The sequence below is a fragment of the Neofelis nebulosa genome, chromosome 17 (assembly GCF_028018385.1).
Source record: "Neofelis nebulosa isolate mNeoNeb1 chromosome 17, mNeoNeb1.pri, whole genome shotgun sequence".
Taxonomy (NCBI): Eukaryota; Metazoa; Chordata; class Mammalia; order Carnivora; family Felidae; genus Neofelis; species Neofelis nebulosa.
The window spans coordinates 58,027,103-58,044,542 of record NC_080798.1 but is presented as its reverse complement, the minus strand read 5'-3'; the positions used below and the strand labels follow the sequence as shown (position 1 = coordinate 58,044,542).

Sequence of the window (17,440 nt, the reverse complement as noted above, 5' to 3'; positions counted from 1 at the left end):
AGAATTCGGGAAGAGCTACCCATCAGGAAAATGGGATTACTCAGAAACAAGAGTCACCTGATCAGGAAATCCCGGTGGGAACACCTCCCTGGTGAGAAGTCCCAGGTCCTGCCTGTCTAGGGAGCGTCACTCCGTCACCCAGTCACCCTGTCGGGGTCTCTGTGTCCCCACTCACGACACGAGTGCACTTGGCCTTGCCTGCGGTTTGCCAGACGTGGCCAGTGCTCAGTCATTCCGGGAACTGGTTGAAATACAGTTTCCAGGCACCCCCTCCGCCCTCACTCCTGGTACTTTTACAACGGATACTTCTCAAGTGGGGCTCCAGAACCTGAATTTTGCACAAACTCAGCCAAGTGGAGGGAGGTGCGGACTGGGGGGGGGGGGGGGGGGGGCGGCACCCTCGGGGATTCGTCGCGAGGGAGGAAGGGGCCCTGCACAGAGAGGAGGGTTGTGTCTCCTGCCTGGGCCCAGGTTTAATGACTCCAGCAAGATGATCCGTAAAATGATATAGAATATTTAATCGGTTACTGTGATATCATAGAAACACCAAGCATCATCAAAGTAAAAAAGGCTGCTAGGAGGTACGGGATGGGTCCGGACGCTACGGGGTCGTGGCTGGTCTACGGCCTCCGGCAGGGGGCGGCGGGGCCCGGGGCCCCTCGAGGCCCAGCGGGGGGGGCGGGGCGCGGGGGCGCTGGCCCCGGTCCTGGTGCCTCTTGCCCTTGCCCTTCTTCTTCTTGTCCTCCAGCCGTGGCTTCAGCGCGCACACGCAGGCGGACACGCCGGCGATGGCCTTGGGCAGGTCGGTGCCCCTGCTCCACGCGTCCTTGTCGCGGTCATAGACCTGCACGGTCTTGGAGAAGGCCGTGCTCTCCCAGCTGTAGCCGCCCAGGACGTAGATGCGGCCCTGCCACACGGCCACGCCCGACTCGCTGTTGGCGTGCAGCAGGGGGGCCACGCGGGTCCACTGGTTGCACTGCGGGCTGTAGGCCTCCACGCCCAGCACGTCGAAGCGCTCCATGGACTCGATGCTGTCATCGCTGCCGCCGATGGAGTAGATGCTGTCGCCCAGGCTGCACATGCTGTGCCAGCCGCGCGCCGTGGTCATGGGCCGCCGCTCCTCCCACACGTCCGTCCGGTGGTCGTAGCACAGCAAGTTCTTGCGGTAGGGGCCGATCTGGTAGTCGTGCCCCCCCGAGATGTACACGAAGTCCTTGTAGATGGCGCCCGCGTGGCCGTAGGTGAACCTGCAGAGACGGACGGACGGACGGAGACACAGAGGGGGCTCAGTGCCGCGCCGGGGCCCCGCGCTTTCCCTCTTCGCCAGGGGAGGAGGGAGGGGGCCGTGGGGCCCCGAGGGGATCACGGAGGGAGCGGGCGGCCCCCGCACGCTTTGCAGATGGCAGCTGTCACCGGACAGAAAGCGGCTGAGCCGGGCGGGCAAGTGCGCACGTGGCTCGGCGGCCAGACCGCCCGGCCTGTGCCCGCAGCCCATTTCCCCGTCAGGACGGGGATAATGACCCGGCAGATGCCTCGCGTAAGAGCTAAAAACAATGGGACCGTGTGACTGAGGCACTCGTAGGTTCCCTTCAAATTATACAGCAAACGGGAACGAAACAAAGCACAGCCTCAACAAAGCACAGCCTCAACTCTGCAACATTCCAGAAAAGACTCCAGGGGCAGTGAAAAAAACCCTTGGGCCGTCGGGGCCCGGGGCTCGGGCGGGATGAATGTGTGGAGCACAGGAGGCTCACAGGACAGTGAAAACACTGTGTGTGACACGCGCGGGTGGAGGCGCGCCCCTGACATTTGTCCAAACCCTACAGCACGGGCGACACAGCGAGCCTTCGCTTAGTGTGGGCCTCGGTGAGTGTCTTGTAGCCATCTGGGTGCGTCAGTTGTAACAAATGTAGCGCAGAGGAAATGAGCTCAGGGGAGAGAGTCTATGGGAACAATCTGTACCTTCTGCTCGATTTTCCGTACACCTAAAACTGCTCTAAAAAGTGCCGTGTGGGGGCGCCTTGGTGGATCTGTCGGTTAGGCGTCCAACCTCGGCTCGGAATGTGATCTCAGTTGGTGGGTTCGAGCCCCGCGTCGGGCTCTGTGCTGACAGCTCAGCACACGCACTAACGATTACAGCATCGTGGACTATGTTTACTCCAACCTCGGACCCCTAAGGCCCATTTAGAAAGAAAAAAATCAGGTTTGTTTTAGCGTTGAGGGACGTGAATCACTCCAGCTGGCCCACAGCGATGGCCGCAGAGGCTCTTATCGCTATCGTTGAGCCTCACTCCTCCATCTGTAAAATGGGATGATTAAAAAAAAAAAAAAAAAAAAAAAAAAAAAAGGTACCTAAACCTAAGGAGATCACAGGTCTCGGTCTGCCTGTGACGGGGTCGGTATTTACAGTTAAGGTTCCCTGTCATCCTGGTTTGGATGACAGATTATAAGGGCGCCTACCCCCACCCCACCAGGTCCCTGGGTATCAAGGGACTCATCATAGCAAGCACTTGGCCCAGAGGTGACACACGGTCATCCCGATTGCCAAAGGCACTGCTCCACGGGCTTCTTACAACCTCCACAGGAAGGGGGTAGTAACTGGGGACCGGAGGACGGTGGGATTCACCATCAAACGCTCACACCGCTCACCCGTCTAGCTCCTGGGGATGCACCCAAGACCGCCGGACGCATTCCACAGCAAGACTGGTTCGGAACGCGTGCCTGCACGCTCAGCCACGGGGAACTGCTAACGTTAAGTGACAGGCACCTTCTGCTAAACCCGTCAGGGCGACAGGGGCTCCCTGAGTGCACACCGGCACGCGGGGCAACCGAGGAGGAGGAGCTCCGAGCCCTGGGACACCCGGGGGAGCCCCCGGGCGCTGGATGACGTGGAGCAGGGCGGGGGAGGCTCCTTGGGAACATCTCGCTCCCAACAGCCCTATTCTGCCACCTCGAGGACCAACCAAGGTCCACGCTCAGGGACGTTTCTCGGGAAGGCCCTCGCTATCTGAACCTAACACTCTCTCCCTGAAGCTCCAGGAGTGAACAGACTTGGAAACTGAGGGACGTCTGTCTTGGCGGCAGAGGGGACATTGCACTTGGATGGTCTGTCCCCTGACTTGTTACCACCACGCCCTCTGCCCCCACAGTCTACCCAGAGTTATCTACAAGCCAGGAGATTTTTCCTGAAATTAGAGGCCAAGACATCTAGAAGACGAGGTGGACAACCGGAGCCCCAGAGTAGAGCCCGCCTGAGGACTCTGCGCCCCCCCCCCCCCCCCCCCCCCCCCCGCCCCCAGTCACCTCGGCAAGCCGGCCACGTAGGACCAGGAGTCGGTCTTGGGGCTGTAAGTCTCCACTGAAGAAAGAGCTCCGTTCTCGTTCCGGCCACCGACGGCCACCAGCATGTCTTCGATGGAGGCCAGGTAGAAGTCCACACGGCGCTGGTTCATGGAGGCCACCTGCGGAGGCGGGACACCTGTACCTTCCCTTCCCCACGCTCGGGACAACGTCAGCATCGAGCACTCGGCTCCCAAATGCGTGCTGTGGAACGCACAGCCCAGGAGGGTCAGGCAGTGGCCAAGGGCGTCTGGGGAAGGGAGTCACCCTTGACGAAAGAGGGGCTCTTCGGACAGGACTTCTCAAGAGCTCCCGGAACCCTTGAGACCTTGTCCCCCCGAGAAGGGGACAGAGAACACAGTCCCCCAACCGGCCTGGGCAGTGGCTGACCTTGTGGACTCGAATTCCGCAGAGCATACGGTTCAGAATGACCGGTTTAGTGGTTTCCTGGAACAAAAACTCATCTCTCCTCTTGCTCCTCCCACACCAGACACTTTTAGAATTAATGCTGATTGCTATCGTGTTGACAGACAGAAAGGGGCAATCAGTGGGAAATTAAAAAGCAGAAGACTCAACTTTTTCTTTTTTTTAAATAATCCAAGTAGAACACAGTCCCAAAGGAGACCGCACCTGCAGGCTGCCCCTGCTACAGAGCTCTCGAGGACGGGCTCCAAACAGGGGGCCTCTTTCGAGGGGCAGGACCTACACGCTGCAGGGTGGTTTGCAGACTTTCGAGAATAAAACAGAAAGGTCACCGGAGCCCATTCCGAGTTTCGCGCTCAGATAAAATCACCAAGTTAAGTAAAAGCGCAGAGGCACGGGCAGAAAGGCAGACCGGTTTCTGAGGGTCGTGGTCTGGGGAGGTGTTTGTGGGAGGAGAGGACTGCCTTCTCTGTGCCCGGGGCTTGCCAACCCCCACCGGACCCAGCCCCTGACCTCGGGATGTCCACGCCCCCCCCTACGACCCCGTTTCCGGAGGCGGAAGCTGGGAATCTGGAGGGCGAGGAAGCAGTCTGAAATCCCCAGCAGCGACTCAGCGCAGCTGGGGTGTGAACTCGGGCCTGACACCGAGACCCAGCCTTGGGTCTCGCCACCCTCGCCACACCTGCTGGGCCACGGCTGCCACCAGGCGGGAGCCTCCGTGGCCTCCTCAAACGAGCTCCAAACCTTTCCCGAAGGGGGAGCTCTGGGGCGACTCTGGGGGAACACCGTCCGAACCCTGGGTCCAACCTCTAGGCCGGCACCATCCAGCATGGCAGCCACCAGCCTCGGGCGGCCATTTACACTCGGACAGACGTCAGTTAGTTCAAGTGAAATACAACCCCAAATTCAGTCCTTGGGTCCCACTCGCCGCATTCTGAGCGCTCAGTCACCACACGTGGCTGGTGGCCGGGGTATCAGCACAGGCACAGAACGTCTGTGTCGCCCGCAGAAAATTCTATCGGAGGGCCCCGCGCGGGACGACGACTACGACTGCGCCTGCGCCTGCGCGGCGGCCGCTCGGCCCTCCCCCGCCCCTCCCCCGCCCCGGGCAGGGCGCGGGCTCGGGCCGGGCGGGCGCGCCCCCGTGTCCTCACGCCGCCTCGGTCAGAACAGAGGCGGGACGGGGGCCGAGGCCCGAGAGCAAGGGGGGGCAGTCAAGGCTAGGTTAAGAGAGCAAAAGTCCTCAAGAGTAAAGAAATAATCTGGCTTTAATCTCACCTTGATCCACTGTTTACAGCGGGGGTCATACCTATAAAGAAGATTGGACGCCGCATCCCCTCCGTTGTCCCGGGAGAAGCTGCCGCCGGCAATGAAGATGAACCCCCCCAGCACGGCGACGCAGTGGTGGCTCCGCCGGGCCGGCAGGGGCGTCTCCTTGACCCACTGCTCGCTCTTGGCGTCCAGGTAGCAGGTGTCATCGCTGAGCTCCAGACACCGCTCGGAGACCTCGCCGCCCACGAACAGGAGGCGCTCCTCGTTGGTGCGGAGCGCCGTGCGCTTGGTCTGCATGACCGGCTGGGCCGCCAGGCTGTTGTGGTAGCGCACCGCCTCCTCGATGAAGCCCTCGCAGTTGGCCTCCCGGGGCAGCAGCGAGCACACGGCCGGCTTGACGCGGTGCAGCAGGTCGTTCTTGGGGATGAGCGGGAAGTGGATGTTCTCCAGCACCTGGTAGGCGTGGGCCTCGCGCTCCGGCTGCTGCGTCAGCCACTGCAGGGCGGCCTGCAGCAGGTCGTGCTCGCACTCCCGCTGCACCTGGCTGCTGCTCAGGTAGACGCACAGCTTCTGCATGGAGACGTTCTGCAGGAAGTCGGGCGTGAAGGACAGCGTGCCGAAGTGGCTCAGGATGAAGCCGTCGATGAAGGCGTCGAGCCGCTTGAGGCTGTAGATGGAGGCCAGCTCTTGCAGGTACAGGTAGTTGTCCTCGCTCACCTCCTGCTCCAGGTACTCGCAGCAGAAGTCCACCACCGTCCAGATCTGCAGCAGGTGCGCCGTCTCCAGGATGTAGTCGATGTTGCCGCCGTCCAGCGCCAGCTCCCCGCCGTACAGGAAGTCCACCACGGCCTTGAGCCCGATGTAGGAGGCGCCCACGAGCTCCACCTCCTTCTGGAAGGCCTCGCGCATGCCGATGGTGAACATGGAGTTGAAGTAGTCGCTGCACACGGCCAGCAGGTTGCGGTGGGCCGGCACGCGCTGCTCGTCCGCCACCAGGACGATGTCGCAGAAGAGGCCGCGGAGACGCTGCTCGTTCAGCCGCTGCAGCACCGTGGTCGAGTGGTCGGCCCAGTGGTACACCTGCGGCCGAGAGCGCGCGCGCGCGTCAGGGCTCGGCCGGCAGCCCCGCCCCCCCGGCCCCGCCCCCCCCGCCCCCCCCCCCCCCCCCCCCCGCAGGGTCCCGGGGTCAACCCCCGGGCCTCACCACCCGCACTTAATGAAACGAGAGCGATTCGGTGCACACCCTGTAGGGTTCCTTCTTTCTTTTCAAATGCCAGCTCCTAAAGGGGCGCCCGGCTGGCTCAGTCACCGAGCAGGACACTCTTGACCTCGGGGTGTGGCTTTGAGCCCTACAGTGGGGACAGAGATCACTTACCAAACAATGTGGCCTAGCAAAGGCAATTTCTAAAAACTTACCGTTCTCCTTTCCTTCCTACCTACCGTCTTTCTTTACAATCCCTAAGAACGTAATCTCTCTTCCTCTTTCGTCTTTCCTGCTTTTTTTTTTCTTTCTAAATACAGTTCCTCAAAGTTGTATTTGTTCTCTCCCTGCCCCTTTCTTTCTTACTGTGGGTCCGGAGCAGATAGGTTTAAAAATGGCCGTCCCTTAGGGGCAGCCCAGTTGCTCAGGTATAGCCTGTAAACACGGACAGAAGCCGGGTTTGAATCCCAGGTCTGCTACTTACTAGCTGTGTGATCCTGAGAAAGCCCTGAGAAGCCTCTGAGCCCCCTTTTCCTGGTCTCACAAGTGCGGAGGAGGGCGTTTACCGGCTCGGCATGCGACGTTAAGAGGACACGGGGCGCGGCTCCAGGACACCCAGGGTTCCCACGGAGGCCTCCCACCAAGGAAGACTGCTCGCTCCGTGTTGTAGAAAATGCTTAGCACCCAGCCATGCGAGGGGCTCCCACTTCTATTGATGGGTCCAGGGATGGGGCGGGTCCCAGAGACTCCGCGATGCATCCCGACTAAAGTGCTCTGGGGAAAAAGTGCAGGAGCGTGGCCTCTTCCCCAGGGTGGGGCTTATATACGAATCTCGCACGGTGCGCTGGGTATGTGCTGTCTCATTCGCGGGTCACAATGACCCTCCTCCAAGGGAAGGTCTGTAATCATGACCATTTCCCAGATGAGGAGAAACTGAGGTTCAGATACTAGGAAACTTGCCCAAAGTCCCACAGTGGCTGAGAGGCAGGGCTGGGATTTGCGGCTAGGTCTGATTCCGGAGCCCGAACTTTTTTTTTTTTTTTAATTTTTTTTTTTCCAACGTTTTTTATTTATTTTTGGGACAGAGAGAGACAGAGCATGAACGGGGGAGGGGCAGAGAGAGAGGGAGACACAGAATCGGAAACAGGCTCCAGGCTCCGAGCCATCAGCCCAGAGCCTGACGCGGGGCTCGAACTCACGGACCGCGAGATCGCGACCTGGCTGAAGTCGGACGCTTAACCGACTGCGCCACCCAGGCGCCCCTGGAGCCCGAACTTTTAATCACCACACGGCACCGGAATCAACAAATCAGTTCACGTGAACAACGAAAATGGGTCAATTCAAGCAATCCAGGTCGGGAGACGTTTGCGGAGTGCTGTCTGCCTGCCACGTGCTTTGGAGGGTACGAGGCCACGTCAGACCCAGGCAGCAGCGTCTCCACCCTTGGAAGGCCAATCAGGCTCTGGGGGCTCGGGATCCACACACCGCCCGGTTTATTTACATCAGAAACACCACGAAATTCAGTACAGGGAGGCACAGGCCGTCCAGGCACATGGGTGACGTAGCTGGTCTATTTGAGGGTGTCGGCAGACAGGGCTGGCCGGGCACCGAGCCTCAAAGGGGAGGTGGTGCGGCCGAGGGGAGGTGGGCTGAGGGCTCAGCAGGTGTGAGCAGCTGTGTGGGGGGGGACCGCCAGGTCCCCGCAGGCCACTTTGCAACCTGTGTCCTGCCGTGGTGTCATCGCCTTCTTCCCTTCCTCCCAACACACCCGTGATGGGGGTAATAACTGTTTCCCCGCGGTCCCTCCTCATCCGGCCACTCCCAACACCCACCGCTCCCTCTAGGTTACAGGTGCGGGCAATGTTCTCGGACTTGTGACGTGGACGCCTAACAGGTACTGCCCGAAGCTGCCTTCCCTTCCAAGTGCGGAGAGCCAGGCTGTGTTGTTCTCACATCACAGAACGGTTTCTCGGAGGTTCCATACGTGGATCTCTCTGCCTATTCTGGTTACCGGCAGAGAGAGCCCGGCTGGCCGGGTCTGGGCTGCAACACACCCCGGCTCGGGGCCCCTCTCGGGCGCGGACTCGAGGAAGGAAGCGTCCAAGCACCACACCGGCAGCCCCTCTCGTGACTGCAAAGGCTCAAAGCCCCCGGAAGCGAGGGGCGTCAGGTGGGCTGTGTGCCCCCCGCCCCAGGCCCCCGGTTGTCTGTAAGCTGGTGGGGATGTGGGGCCAGCACACTTCAATGGGTGCACACAGGACCCCCAGCTGCGGCGTAAAAAGAAAAACCAGCCCCCTGGAGGGGGTGGGGGATGGGGACAGCCCCAGATGACAGCTGCGGAGAGGACCATCTGCTCCAGTGAGCCAGGGCAGGGAAAAGGGCAGCCACTGTTTCTAAAACTGGGTCTCCATGCTAAGTAGGCACGCTTCATTCTTCACCTGGGTCTCAGTGACAACCCGTTTCTGGATATTTCAGTGCAGCGACAGAGATGAAGACTTTCAAAAGAAAAAAAAAAAAAACCCAAAACCAAAAAACACCAAACACGACCTCCCGGTTTCAAAGGGACCTCAGCAACAGAGTCGCAGCGTTTCCTAAAACCTAGAAGCTTCGACCCCCACACTCTTCGATGGTGCTAACTCTTACTCGTTCATTTATTCCCTATTTTAGTGCCTCTACCAGCGGCAAGGTGACGTGAGAGAAGAAACACAGGCCCTCAGCAGCCAACCCTAGCCAGAATGCAGCACGTACGGAGTGTTTTACATGCAAACGGGATTCATCATCAGAACGGATCAACACATTTCAGAGCAGATGAACCAGCAGCGGCCGTCACACAATGGAAGACTCCATCGCGCCCGGAAGGTGAACAGCCTACCGCTCACAGGCAGCAACAGGGCCAGACCTCAGAGGCGTAGGAACCGGCGAAAGGAGACTTACTCGCATTGAGTTCAAGGGCAGACAACACTCCAGTCGCGGAAGCTGGCGACTGGGACTGGAGGGCCCGGTAATCTCTGCTGTAATCTGGGGGCTGGCTACCTGGGTGTGTTTGACGTCTAGAAAATCCAGGCTACACTTACCCTCCGGGCCCTCTTTAAGTACAGTAAGTCAGAAACACGGATACCATGTAACCACGGGATAGATTCCGACAGAAACGAACCCAGAACGCGCCTTTCGGGGACAAAGATTTCCAGCACTATCACCACGCTCAGAAAGCCGTACTGTCTCTGCAGCCAGGCTCTGAAACAAAGCCTCTTTGAGACAGCCGCGAGACCTTTCTGGGTTTTCGCGGCAGATAAAGCCGGGCTTGGCAAGAGCCTTCTCGGTAACTCAGATGGAAATAAGAGCCCGTTTCTCCGGAGAACCCACCTCTCCTGAAAATTCTACCCCGTTTTCCTTCTATGCACATCTGCAGAACCTCTGTTTTGCCCTCAAATCTACACGCTGCTCACAGGTCCCTTTATCTAAAGTGGTTACCTCCGTCTTTTTTCAGTCTTCTTTTGACATATTTTTTCCTAACGGCGCCCGTGAGATTCTAACGCCACACATATCCTGTGTATCTGTACGTGAACTGTACGTATAGCTGTGCTCTCTGATCGCAAAAAAGAGAATTCTTTTTATACCCTCCCCTCTCCCAAGAACCAATTGTGGGGGCAATATTGGCTCCAGTGAAAATGCACGATCTGAGGTAACCAGAACATTTAAATCTCCAAAAGGGCCACTTTTAAAGAAAAGTGGTGATGAAAAAAATTTTTAAAAAAAATAATATTTTTTTTTTAAAGAAAAAAAGAGGTGTTACTGATATTTATAGACGAACAGGTGTGAACGGAGACTGGCCTGAAAATTGGTCCCCCGATCCTTATTTATAGTAGCCTTGAGTCTGCTGAAGGTATAGATTCCCAGGTCCTGCTCTCAGATTGTAATTCAGCAGGTCTGGGGTGGGGCCCGGCATATGCATTCCGAATTGGATACGTTCCCCCCTGCCAGGGTGATCCTGATGTGGCCAGCATGACACAGGTTGGTAGGCTGGCCATAGGGAACCCACCCTCACTCGCTCCGAGGGTCCCAGAAAGGCAGACTGGGGGAAAGACTCCGGGCCCTTAATATCCAGGTACACGTGACCCCGACCGCTAGGTCAGGTGCTGGCTTGTCAATGGACGTGTCCTTGGAGTTTTGGGGCCCCCAAGTGGGGACACACATCCCATGGCTTTTTCCTTCTGTCTCATCCACATCTTTGAGTTGAGGCAAAGAACAAGCGAGTCAAGGTGTATCTCTAACGTCCCTCACGCTCCTGCTTTGAGTTTCGGATGTTTTCTACCCCGTGCCCGAGCTACCTGTCTACTCATTGTTAAGGAGGCTAACACCACCACCGGGAACAGAAAATCTGTCTGGCCTTTAGGACTGATCTCATCAGAAAAATACCACACTTCGTAGGCAACTTGCACAGGGTGGCGAGCGGCCATTCACAGACCTTTGAAGATTCGCTGATCTTGTACGGCCGTGACACTCGCGTCTGCCGGCTTCCCTCCATCATAGAAGAGATCCCAGCCCTAGGACAAGAACAGGGATTTTTGAGTGTGCAGTAATAAACCCCAGGTCATTCAGTAATCGCAGGCTGCTGGCAGGTACTGAGGACGACGAGGGTGAAACCAGTCACACGGAGGAAAGACGGAGAGAAGACAGTACAGAAATGAGAACTCTTTTACGCTGAGTTGAAAAACTCAGGTGATTAGAATCAGAGTGCACTTAACGTTGTTCCTTTAGTCACTAAAATCTGACAGTATCCTGTCTTTTACAGCCCACCTCCTACAAATACCTGCCTTCTGATGCTTGATCTCAACTAGGCCTTCGGCTAGATCAAGATATAATGACCGCAGACCCCGGCTAAGGGATTTACCTGGGCCGTCTCGTGTAAGCCCCACAACTACTCGGCCAGGCTAATGTCACATCCCATTTTACAGATGAGGACGCTGAGCTCCAGTCACCAAGCTCGTAAACGGCTGGGAATCAAACCCGGGTCCGTCCGGCCCCCAAAAGTGGCCAGACATGGGCCCTTCACCGCGAAGCTCTGCTGGACGTGGCCCAGTCTGTGAGAACAGCTTAACTTTTGAAAGATCATGACGAAGGCAGGGCTGTGACCCAGTGATGACTGCCACGTATAAAATACGTTCACGGTCTCGACACAGGTACTTTTCCTTTAAGTGCCTTCCTGTGTCTTCACGGATTTAATCCCCGGAAAAACCCCGTGAGTCCAAGGCTACTGCCCAGCATCACAGAGCCAGGAAGGAGCTGCGGAGTTGGGCCTCCCACCCAGGGGGGCCTCCTTGCTCTCAACCCCAAGCTACCCTGCCTGGCCATTCAAAACAGAAAAAAAAAAAAAAAAAATGCCCACAGGCAGGAAACCTCTACTAAGGCCTAGGCCCTGCCTGGACCACCCAGTATAAAACCAAATGCTCACGTTCACCTCCAGACGTCGTAATCACGTCTCCGGGATGGGCGGGTGAATCAGACACCTTAAAGTTTCTTCCAGCCAAGTAACTCACTAACAATAGCACAGAGGTAGGCTTTAGGGGATCTGGAGGGCATGGGGGCACCGAGAAAGGACTTAAGCAAGTCACACCCTGGGCTTAACGAGGAATTTCTTCCCCTTGCTAAGTTGCTACCTACTGAACCAACAGCCTAGGCTAATAAAGAAAAATGTCACAAAATGTAAGCACAGTGTCAAGATAATGGGGGACATACATTCAGGCACAATCCATCCTGTCCAGCTCCCTGGGGAAGGAAAGGACAGCTAGATTTCCCCTGACAAACTAGCAACTTTGTGACAAAGGCCAGCTGTCCCCACCCCCCTGTCCCCTTTGACTGCCCCTGGGCTCCTGGGGGGTTCATGAGGGAAAGGAAGGAAATCAATATTCGGCCGGGCCTGCTGGATGTTTTACCTTCACCCTCTGAGACTCTGACGCTCAGGTGGTGGAGGGGGCCGTCCAAGGTCACACCCGAGAAAGCAGCAGGTCCCTCTCTCCACAACCCTCCCCCGCACCCCTCCCTCCCCCCCCACCCCCACCCCACCCCCCGCAACCAGCCAGAGCTCAGGTTTGCTCTCAGCGCTCAAAGCGTTCTTTTCTAGGCCAAGATTTCTTAAGAGAGTTCCCCTTGGTGGAGGCTCCCTTTTGTCTCGGGGCAAGCGGTTTGGGGCCAATGTGTACAGGAGCGCTGGGTGTCAGCCGCCTCGCGTGCTTTAAGGGGTCAAGGCCATCCGCACGGGCAGCGGCGATCCCCAGTTCCGCGTTACAAGATCTCTTAGTAAACACGGGACCAGAGGCCACGTCCGGACGGAGGGTCCCCAGGGAGCCTGCTCTCCGAGCTGCCTCCGGGTTTCTACCCTGAACCTGCCGGACCTCGGCGATCGGGACATGGCCTCGGACACCCGCCGCTACTCACCAGCCCCGGGTCTCGAGGGCTGGGTCTCGGGGCCGCCGCGGTCGCTGGCTCGCACCCACACCCCCCCCCACACCCCCGCCGGCGGAACTGGCGGCCCAACGGACGCCGGGCCAGCTCGAGCGGGCGGCGAGCAGGCGGAGTCGGGACGCGGCCGGGCCGGCGCCCGCGGCGGGACGCGGGGACACTCACCTGGGCCGCGCAGGCCGCACCTGTCTCACCTGCGGCGGCGGCCGCTGCCCCTCCGTGTTCCCCTTCCCGCCGCGCCCCCCCCCCAGCACCGCGGGACGCCGGGAGGGGGAGGGGGCGGCGCGGCCGGGGGTCGCCGCTCGCTGGGCGGGGGCCCTCCCCACTCCCCGGATCCCCCGACGGCGCGCGCGGAGGCCCACCTGGAGGGCGCGCTACGGGAGCGGCGCGGGGACCCCCGGCGGCGGCGGGACCGGACGGACGCGGCGGCGGGGCCGGGTCGCCGGAGCCCCGGGACCGGCCGGCTGCGCAGCCATGGCTCCGCCAGGAAGTGCGAGGCCGAGGGCGGAGGCGGCGCGCGCGGCCAATGGCGGCGGCCACGAGGAGGTGGGCTCAGGCGGCGCCGAGGCGGGGCCTGCGCCGGGGAGGGAGGAGGGCGCGCGCGGCCGGGGGAGGGAGGGAGGGAGGGAGGGGCGCGAGGCGGGGGGGCCGGGGGGAGGCGCGCGCGGCAGGAGGGGGGCGGCGAAGGGAGGCGCGCGCGGCCGGGGGCGGGAGGCGGTGGTGCGCGCGGCCGGGGGAAGAGGGGGCGGTGCGCGCGGCCGGGGGAGTTGGGGGCGGTGCGCGCGGCCGGGGGAGTTGGGGGCGGTGCGCGCGGCCGGAGGAGGGGGAGCGGTGAGCGCGGCCGCGGGAGGGGGCGGGGCCGGAGCGCCCACCCTCGGCCGCAGCCCCACCCCCGCCACCGGACTCGCCCCCGCGCGCGCAGCCCCCAGGTTGGCCCTGCGAAGCGCGCGCTAGGGTCCGCCAGAGTCCCTGGCGCGGCCCCTAGGGACCGACCTGAGCGCTGCAAGGGGTCCTCAGCCCGCTGCGCTCACCCTAAAGTGAGGCGTCCGTTGGCCCCTCTAGGTATGGTCGCCTTCCCCCTCTGTCGCCGCTTGCAGCTTTGCGCCTCACCTGGCTCTTGGCGCCGTTGAATGTGCCAAATCCCTTTCTTACTCATTGGGTTTAGGGTCTCTCTCCCCCACTAGAAACCCTCCGGGACAGAGTTTACGGTCGGTTTTATTCCTGGCCGGGCCCTCAGGACTGGCACGCAGTAGGCGCTCCGTAATCTGGTTAACACTGTGGGATGAGTGAATTTGACTATCACCCACCCGTCTATCAGTTGTCCAGCTTACCTCCTGCTACAGCTTGGTTGAACCTGGACACCATTACGCTGAGTGAAGGAAGTCAGACACCAGAAGGACACACAGGGTATGATTTTAGTTACATGAAGTGTCCCGAACAGGGGAACCCAGGGAGACAAAGTAGGTTGGTGGTTGCCTGGGTCTGGCGGGGCTGGGAGGAAACGGGGGCGGCCGTACAAGGGATTTCTCCTTGGGGGTGATAAAAATGTTCTGGAATTGGGTAATAGTGATGATTGCACAACTCTGAATATACCAAAAGCCATTGAATTGTACCATTTAAAAAGGCAAATTTATGGTATGCGAATTACCTCTCAGTAAAGCTGTTACAAAAAGCAAATCAAACAAAAGGCTCTCTCTCCTTGTTTTTCTACTCCCTGTCTTCTCTGGGAAGGATTCAGCGCGTCTTTCAGGGCCCCCCGTAAAGCAGGGGCTGGTTGCAGCCCTGAAGATGGGCCAGAAAAGAATAGAAAATAGGGATGGGGAGTCAGCATGGCCGGGGAAATTCTCGAGGCTGGTCTTTGCCCTTTCCGTGCTAGACACAACACTCATGGGCCTTTTTCAAAGATGACTTGGGACCATTGGGATTTGTATTAAATATCTTTGACTGGTGGAGAAACAAAAGTATAGAAAGTGTCTTTTTAATTTAAAGGGACTTAGGGTAGGGGGCGCCTGGGTGGCTCAGTCGGTTGAGCCTCTGACTTCGGCTCAGGTCATAATCTGAGGGTTTGTGAGTTCGAGCCCCGCGTCGGGCTCTGGGCTGACAGCTCGGAGCCTGGAGCCCGCTTCGGATTCTGGGTCTCCCTCTCTCTCTCTGCCCCTCCCCTGCTCTCGCACTTTCTCTCTCTCTCTCAAAATTAAATGAACGTTAAAAAAATAAAATAAAATAAAGGGACTTAGGGTAAAACTGACGTTGGAACCACCTTCAGGCCTTCAGTCAGGGACCATCTTTACTCGGAAGCCTTCCTTGCTCATCTTTGACCCTCCCTCGATCTATGTCTACCCCCCCCCCCCGAAAAAAGCTAATCCCACATCTTCTTCTATGTCTGTATCTTGCCATGTGAATGTCTGCTATTCCTTGAACTCACGCCCACCTTCATTCATTAGTTCATTCAACAGACTTGGAGGGAGTTTCTTTTTCTTTTTTTTTTTAACGTTTATTTATTTTGGAGACAGAGAGAGACAGAGCATGAACAGGGGAGGGGCCGAGAGAGAGGGAGACACAGAATCGGAAGCAGGCTCCAGGTTCTGAGCCGTCAGCCCAGAGCCCGACGCGGGGCTCGAACTCACGGACCGCGAGATCGTGACCTAAGCTGAAGTCGGACGCCCAACCGACGGAGCCACCCAGGCGCCCCGGGAGTTTCTACAATGCTCCAGGCACTGTGGTACGTGCCTGGGATAGAAGCCATTTTCAGGAATTTTAGGCAGGGAGGCAAGCAAGTGAGTGAGCAATTACCATATCATGGTCAGTCTCCTGTTAGGGTTCTTTTTCGGAGCTGTGGGCGGGAGTATTCTTTTTTATAGTTGTAGTTAACGATTCCTTCTCTGTATATATACATATTATATATATAGTAGATAGACGGATGGATATAGTATAGTAAATGATATATGTATGAATCTATGTGTATATGGATATATATCTATTGGAAAGATTTAGCTATAGATACTTGATCGCGAGAGCCTCTAATTCAGCACTGGCATCTGTCCACCAGATGTTGGATCCTTTCTGAAGGAGAACTCGGACCACAACCGGATGAGGAGGCCTAGAATAAGGGCCTGGGACAAGCTCAAGAATCCACTGGTGACCTTGACCGGAAAAGCATGCAGACTTCATGCTGTTTTCCTGTGGAACCTGACTTCAGCCTGTTTTCCCCAACACTTTCACTTTTATTTCCCCTTTAATTACTATTTTCTTTCCAATTGTAAAAGGAGTGCATGCTTCAAGGGAAATACAGAGAAGTCCAAAAGGAAAAGCAAACCACTCCCTTCTGCACCATCCAGAAGTAACGATTGCTAATATTGTTGCATCTTTGGGTTTTTCTCTTATATAATTTCTTTACAAGAATAACATCAATGCCTTACGCAGCTTGCTATGAGCTAGCCATTGGTCTGAGCCCCTTGCACCTCTGAACTCATTTCATCTCCGTGCCTCTTTGAGGGAGGTGGTATTACTCGCCCGGCTCACAGACGGGGAGACTGGGGCCCAGAGAAGTTCAATCACTTGCCCAAGGTCACAGAGCTTGGCCAGAGCAGAACCGAGCTTTGAACCCAGGCAGTCAAGCCTCACAGTCTGCAGGTCTAAACTAAGCTTGCCCCCTGCACCGTCGCTCCTCTGTGCAATGGCAGAAGTGATGTGCGCCCCGTGTGTGGAAGTTGAAAACACGCACCTACAAAAGGGGAAAAAAAATCGCCCACCTAAGGAGAGCAGCTGTCAGTACTTAAGTGTAAGTCAGCCCAGTATGTGTTGCCCACACGTCTATGCAAATGAAGTCACGTGGTACAGGCCCTCTGCTGACTGCCTTTTTTCCTCTTTTGCAAATATCATGAGTTTTTCTCACGCCCTAAGTTCTCCTCTACGACATGCTTCTCCAGGGGCATCTGATCCCTCCCCCCCCATCTTGATTGTACGCTTGACCGCCTCCCCCATTGTTGGGCCGCTTTCCCTGTTATAAATAACGCTGGCCCAGAGGAGTGCATATTTGTGAGGCTCTAAATAACCCCCCCAAAGGCTGTTCCGGTGGGAACCCCTGGCAGTGGCTCAGTGCCCTGACACTTCTGAGATTCGGGCACCAGACGGAACCATGGCCAGCCACGTAATTTGCAGGGTCCAGGGCAAAGTGAAAATGTGGGGCCCCTACAGCAAGAAGAACGTGATTTCCTTTCTTCGGCAATCTCTCTTGATCTGTCGTGGTGCCGGCTTGTGCCGTGTGCCTGGAGCATGGAGATACTTGTGGGACACATGCAGACCCTCACGGCACCCCAGGCCGTGGAATTTGGTGGGCAGCGCCCAGAGGCTTGGCCCTAAGCCTCCCTGCACCTGTCTGTGCCCAAGCCCCCACGGGGCAGACAGTGATGTAAACCTGTGAGCCACGCCCACCAACCCACTCATACAAATCCAACGAATGGAATTATTAAGAATTCCAAGACAACAATCTCAGAGCGTTAAATCCCAAGCCTGAGTGTCGAGCTCTGTGAGGCTGCCGGCCCTAGATGGGGCAGGTGCAACTGTCACCAGAGAGGGACACACGAGGCTGTTATTTCTATGCTCGATGCTTCAGGAACACGCACAGCTGACTCTCCCTCGTAAAGAACACGTCATCTGGATACACAGAATGGCAAAAAATAAAAATAGGAAAAAAAAGAAAAAAGAAAAAGGCACGGGGCAGGGAGGAGGAAGGTGTAGGCAAGT

At 57.8% G+C, this 17,440-nt stretch overlaps 1 protein-coding gene and 1 long non-coding RNA gene across 3 annotated transcripts; one reads left to right on the top strand and one right to left on the bottom strand.

Moving 5' to 3' along the window:
* Window positions 1-498: 498 nt before the first annotated feature.
* KLHL36 (kelch like family member 36) lies at window positions 499-13,224 on the bottom strand. Of its 2 annotated transcripts, none has more exons than XM_058707966.1 (5): window positions 13,057-13,224; window positions 10,701-10,779; window positions 5,041-6,114; window positions 3,304-3,461; window positions 499-1,247 (listed from the first exon to the last, which is right to left on the bottom strand). In XM_058707966.1, exons 2-5 carry the CDS (start codon window positions 10,761-10,763, stop codon window positions 602-604), a joined length of 1,941 nt encoding a protein of 646 aa, XP_058563949.1. In that variant the 5' UTR covers window positions 10,764-10,779; window positions 13,057-13,224; the 3' UTR covers window positions 499-601. The 2 variants fall into 2 exon arrangements, with proteins under 2 accessions (XP_058563949.1, XP_058563950.1); XM_058707967.1 differs by lacking the exon at window positions 13,057-13,224 and adding an exon at window positions 12,860-12,991.
* Window positions 13,225-13,475: 251 nt separating this feature from the next.
* Window positions 13,476-16,034, top strand: LOC131499582 (uncharacterized). Its single transcript, XR_009255964.1, has 2 exons — window positions 13,476-15,416; window positions 15,744-16,034. It is a non-coding gene; the product is annotated as an uncharacterized LOC131499582 (long non-coding RNA).
* The last annotated feature ends 1,406 nt before the right edge of the window (window positions 16,035-17,440 follow it).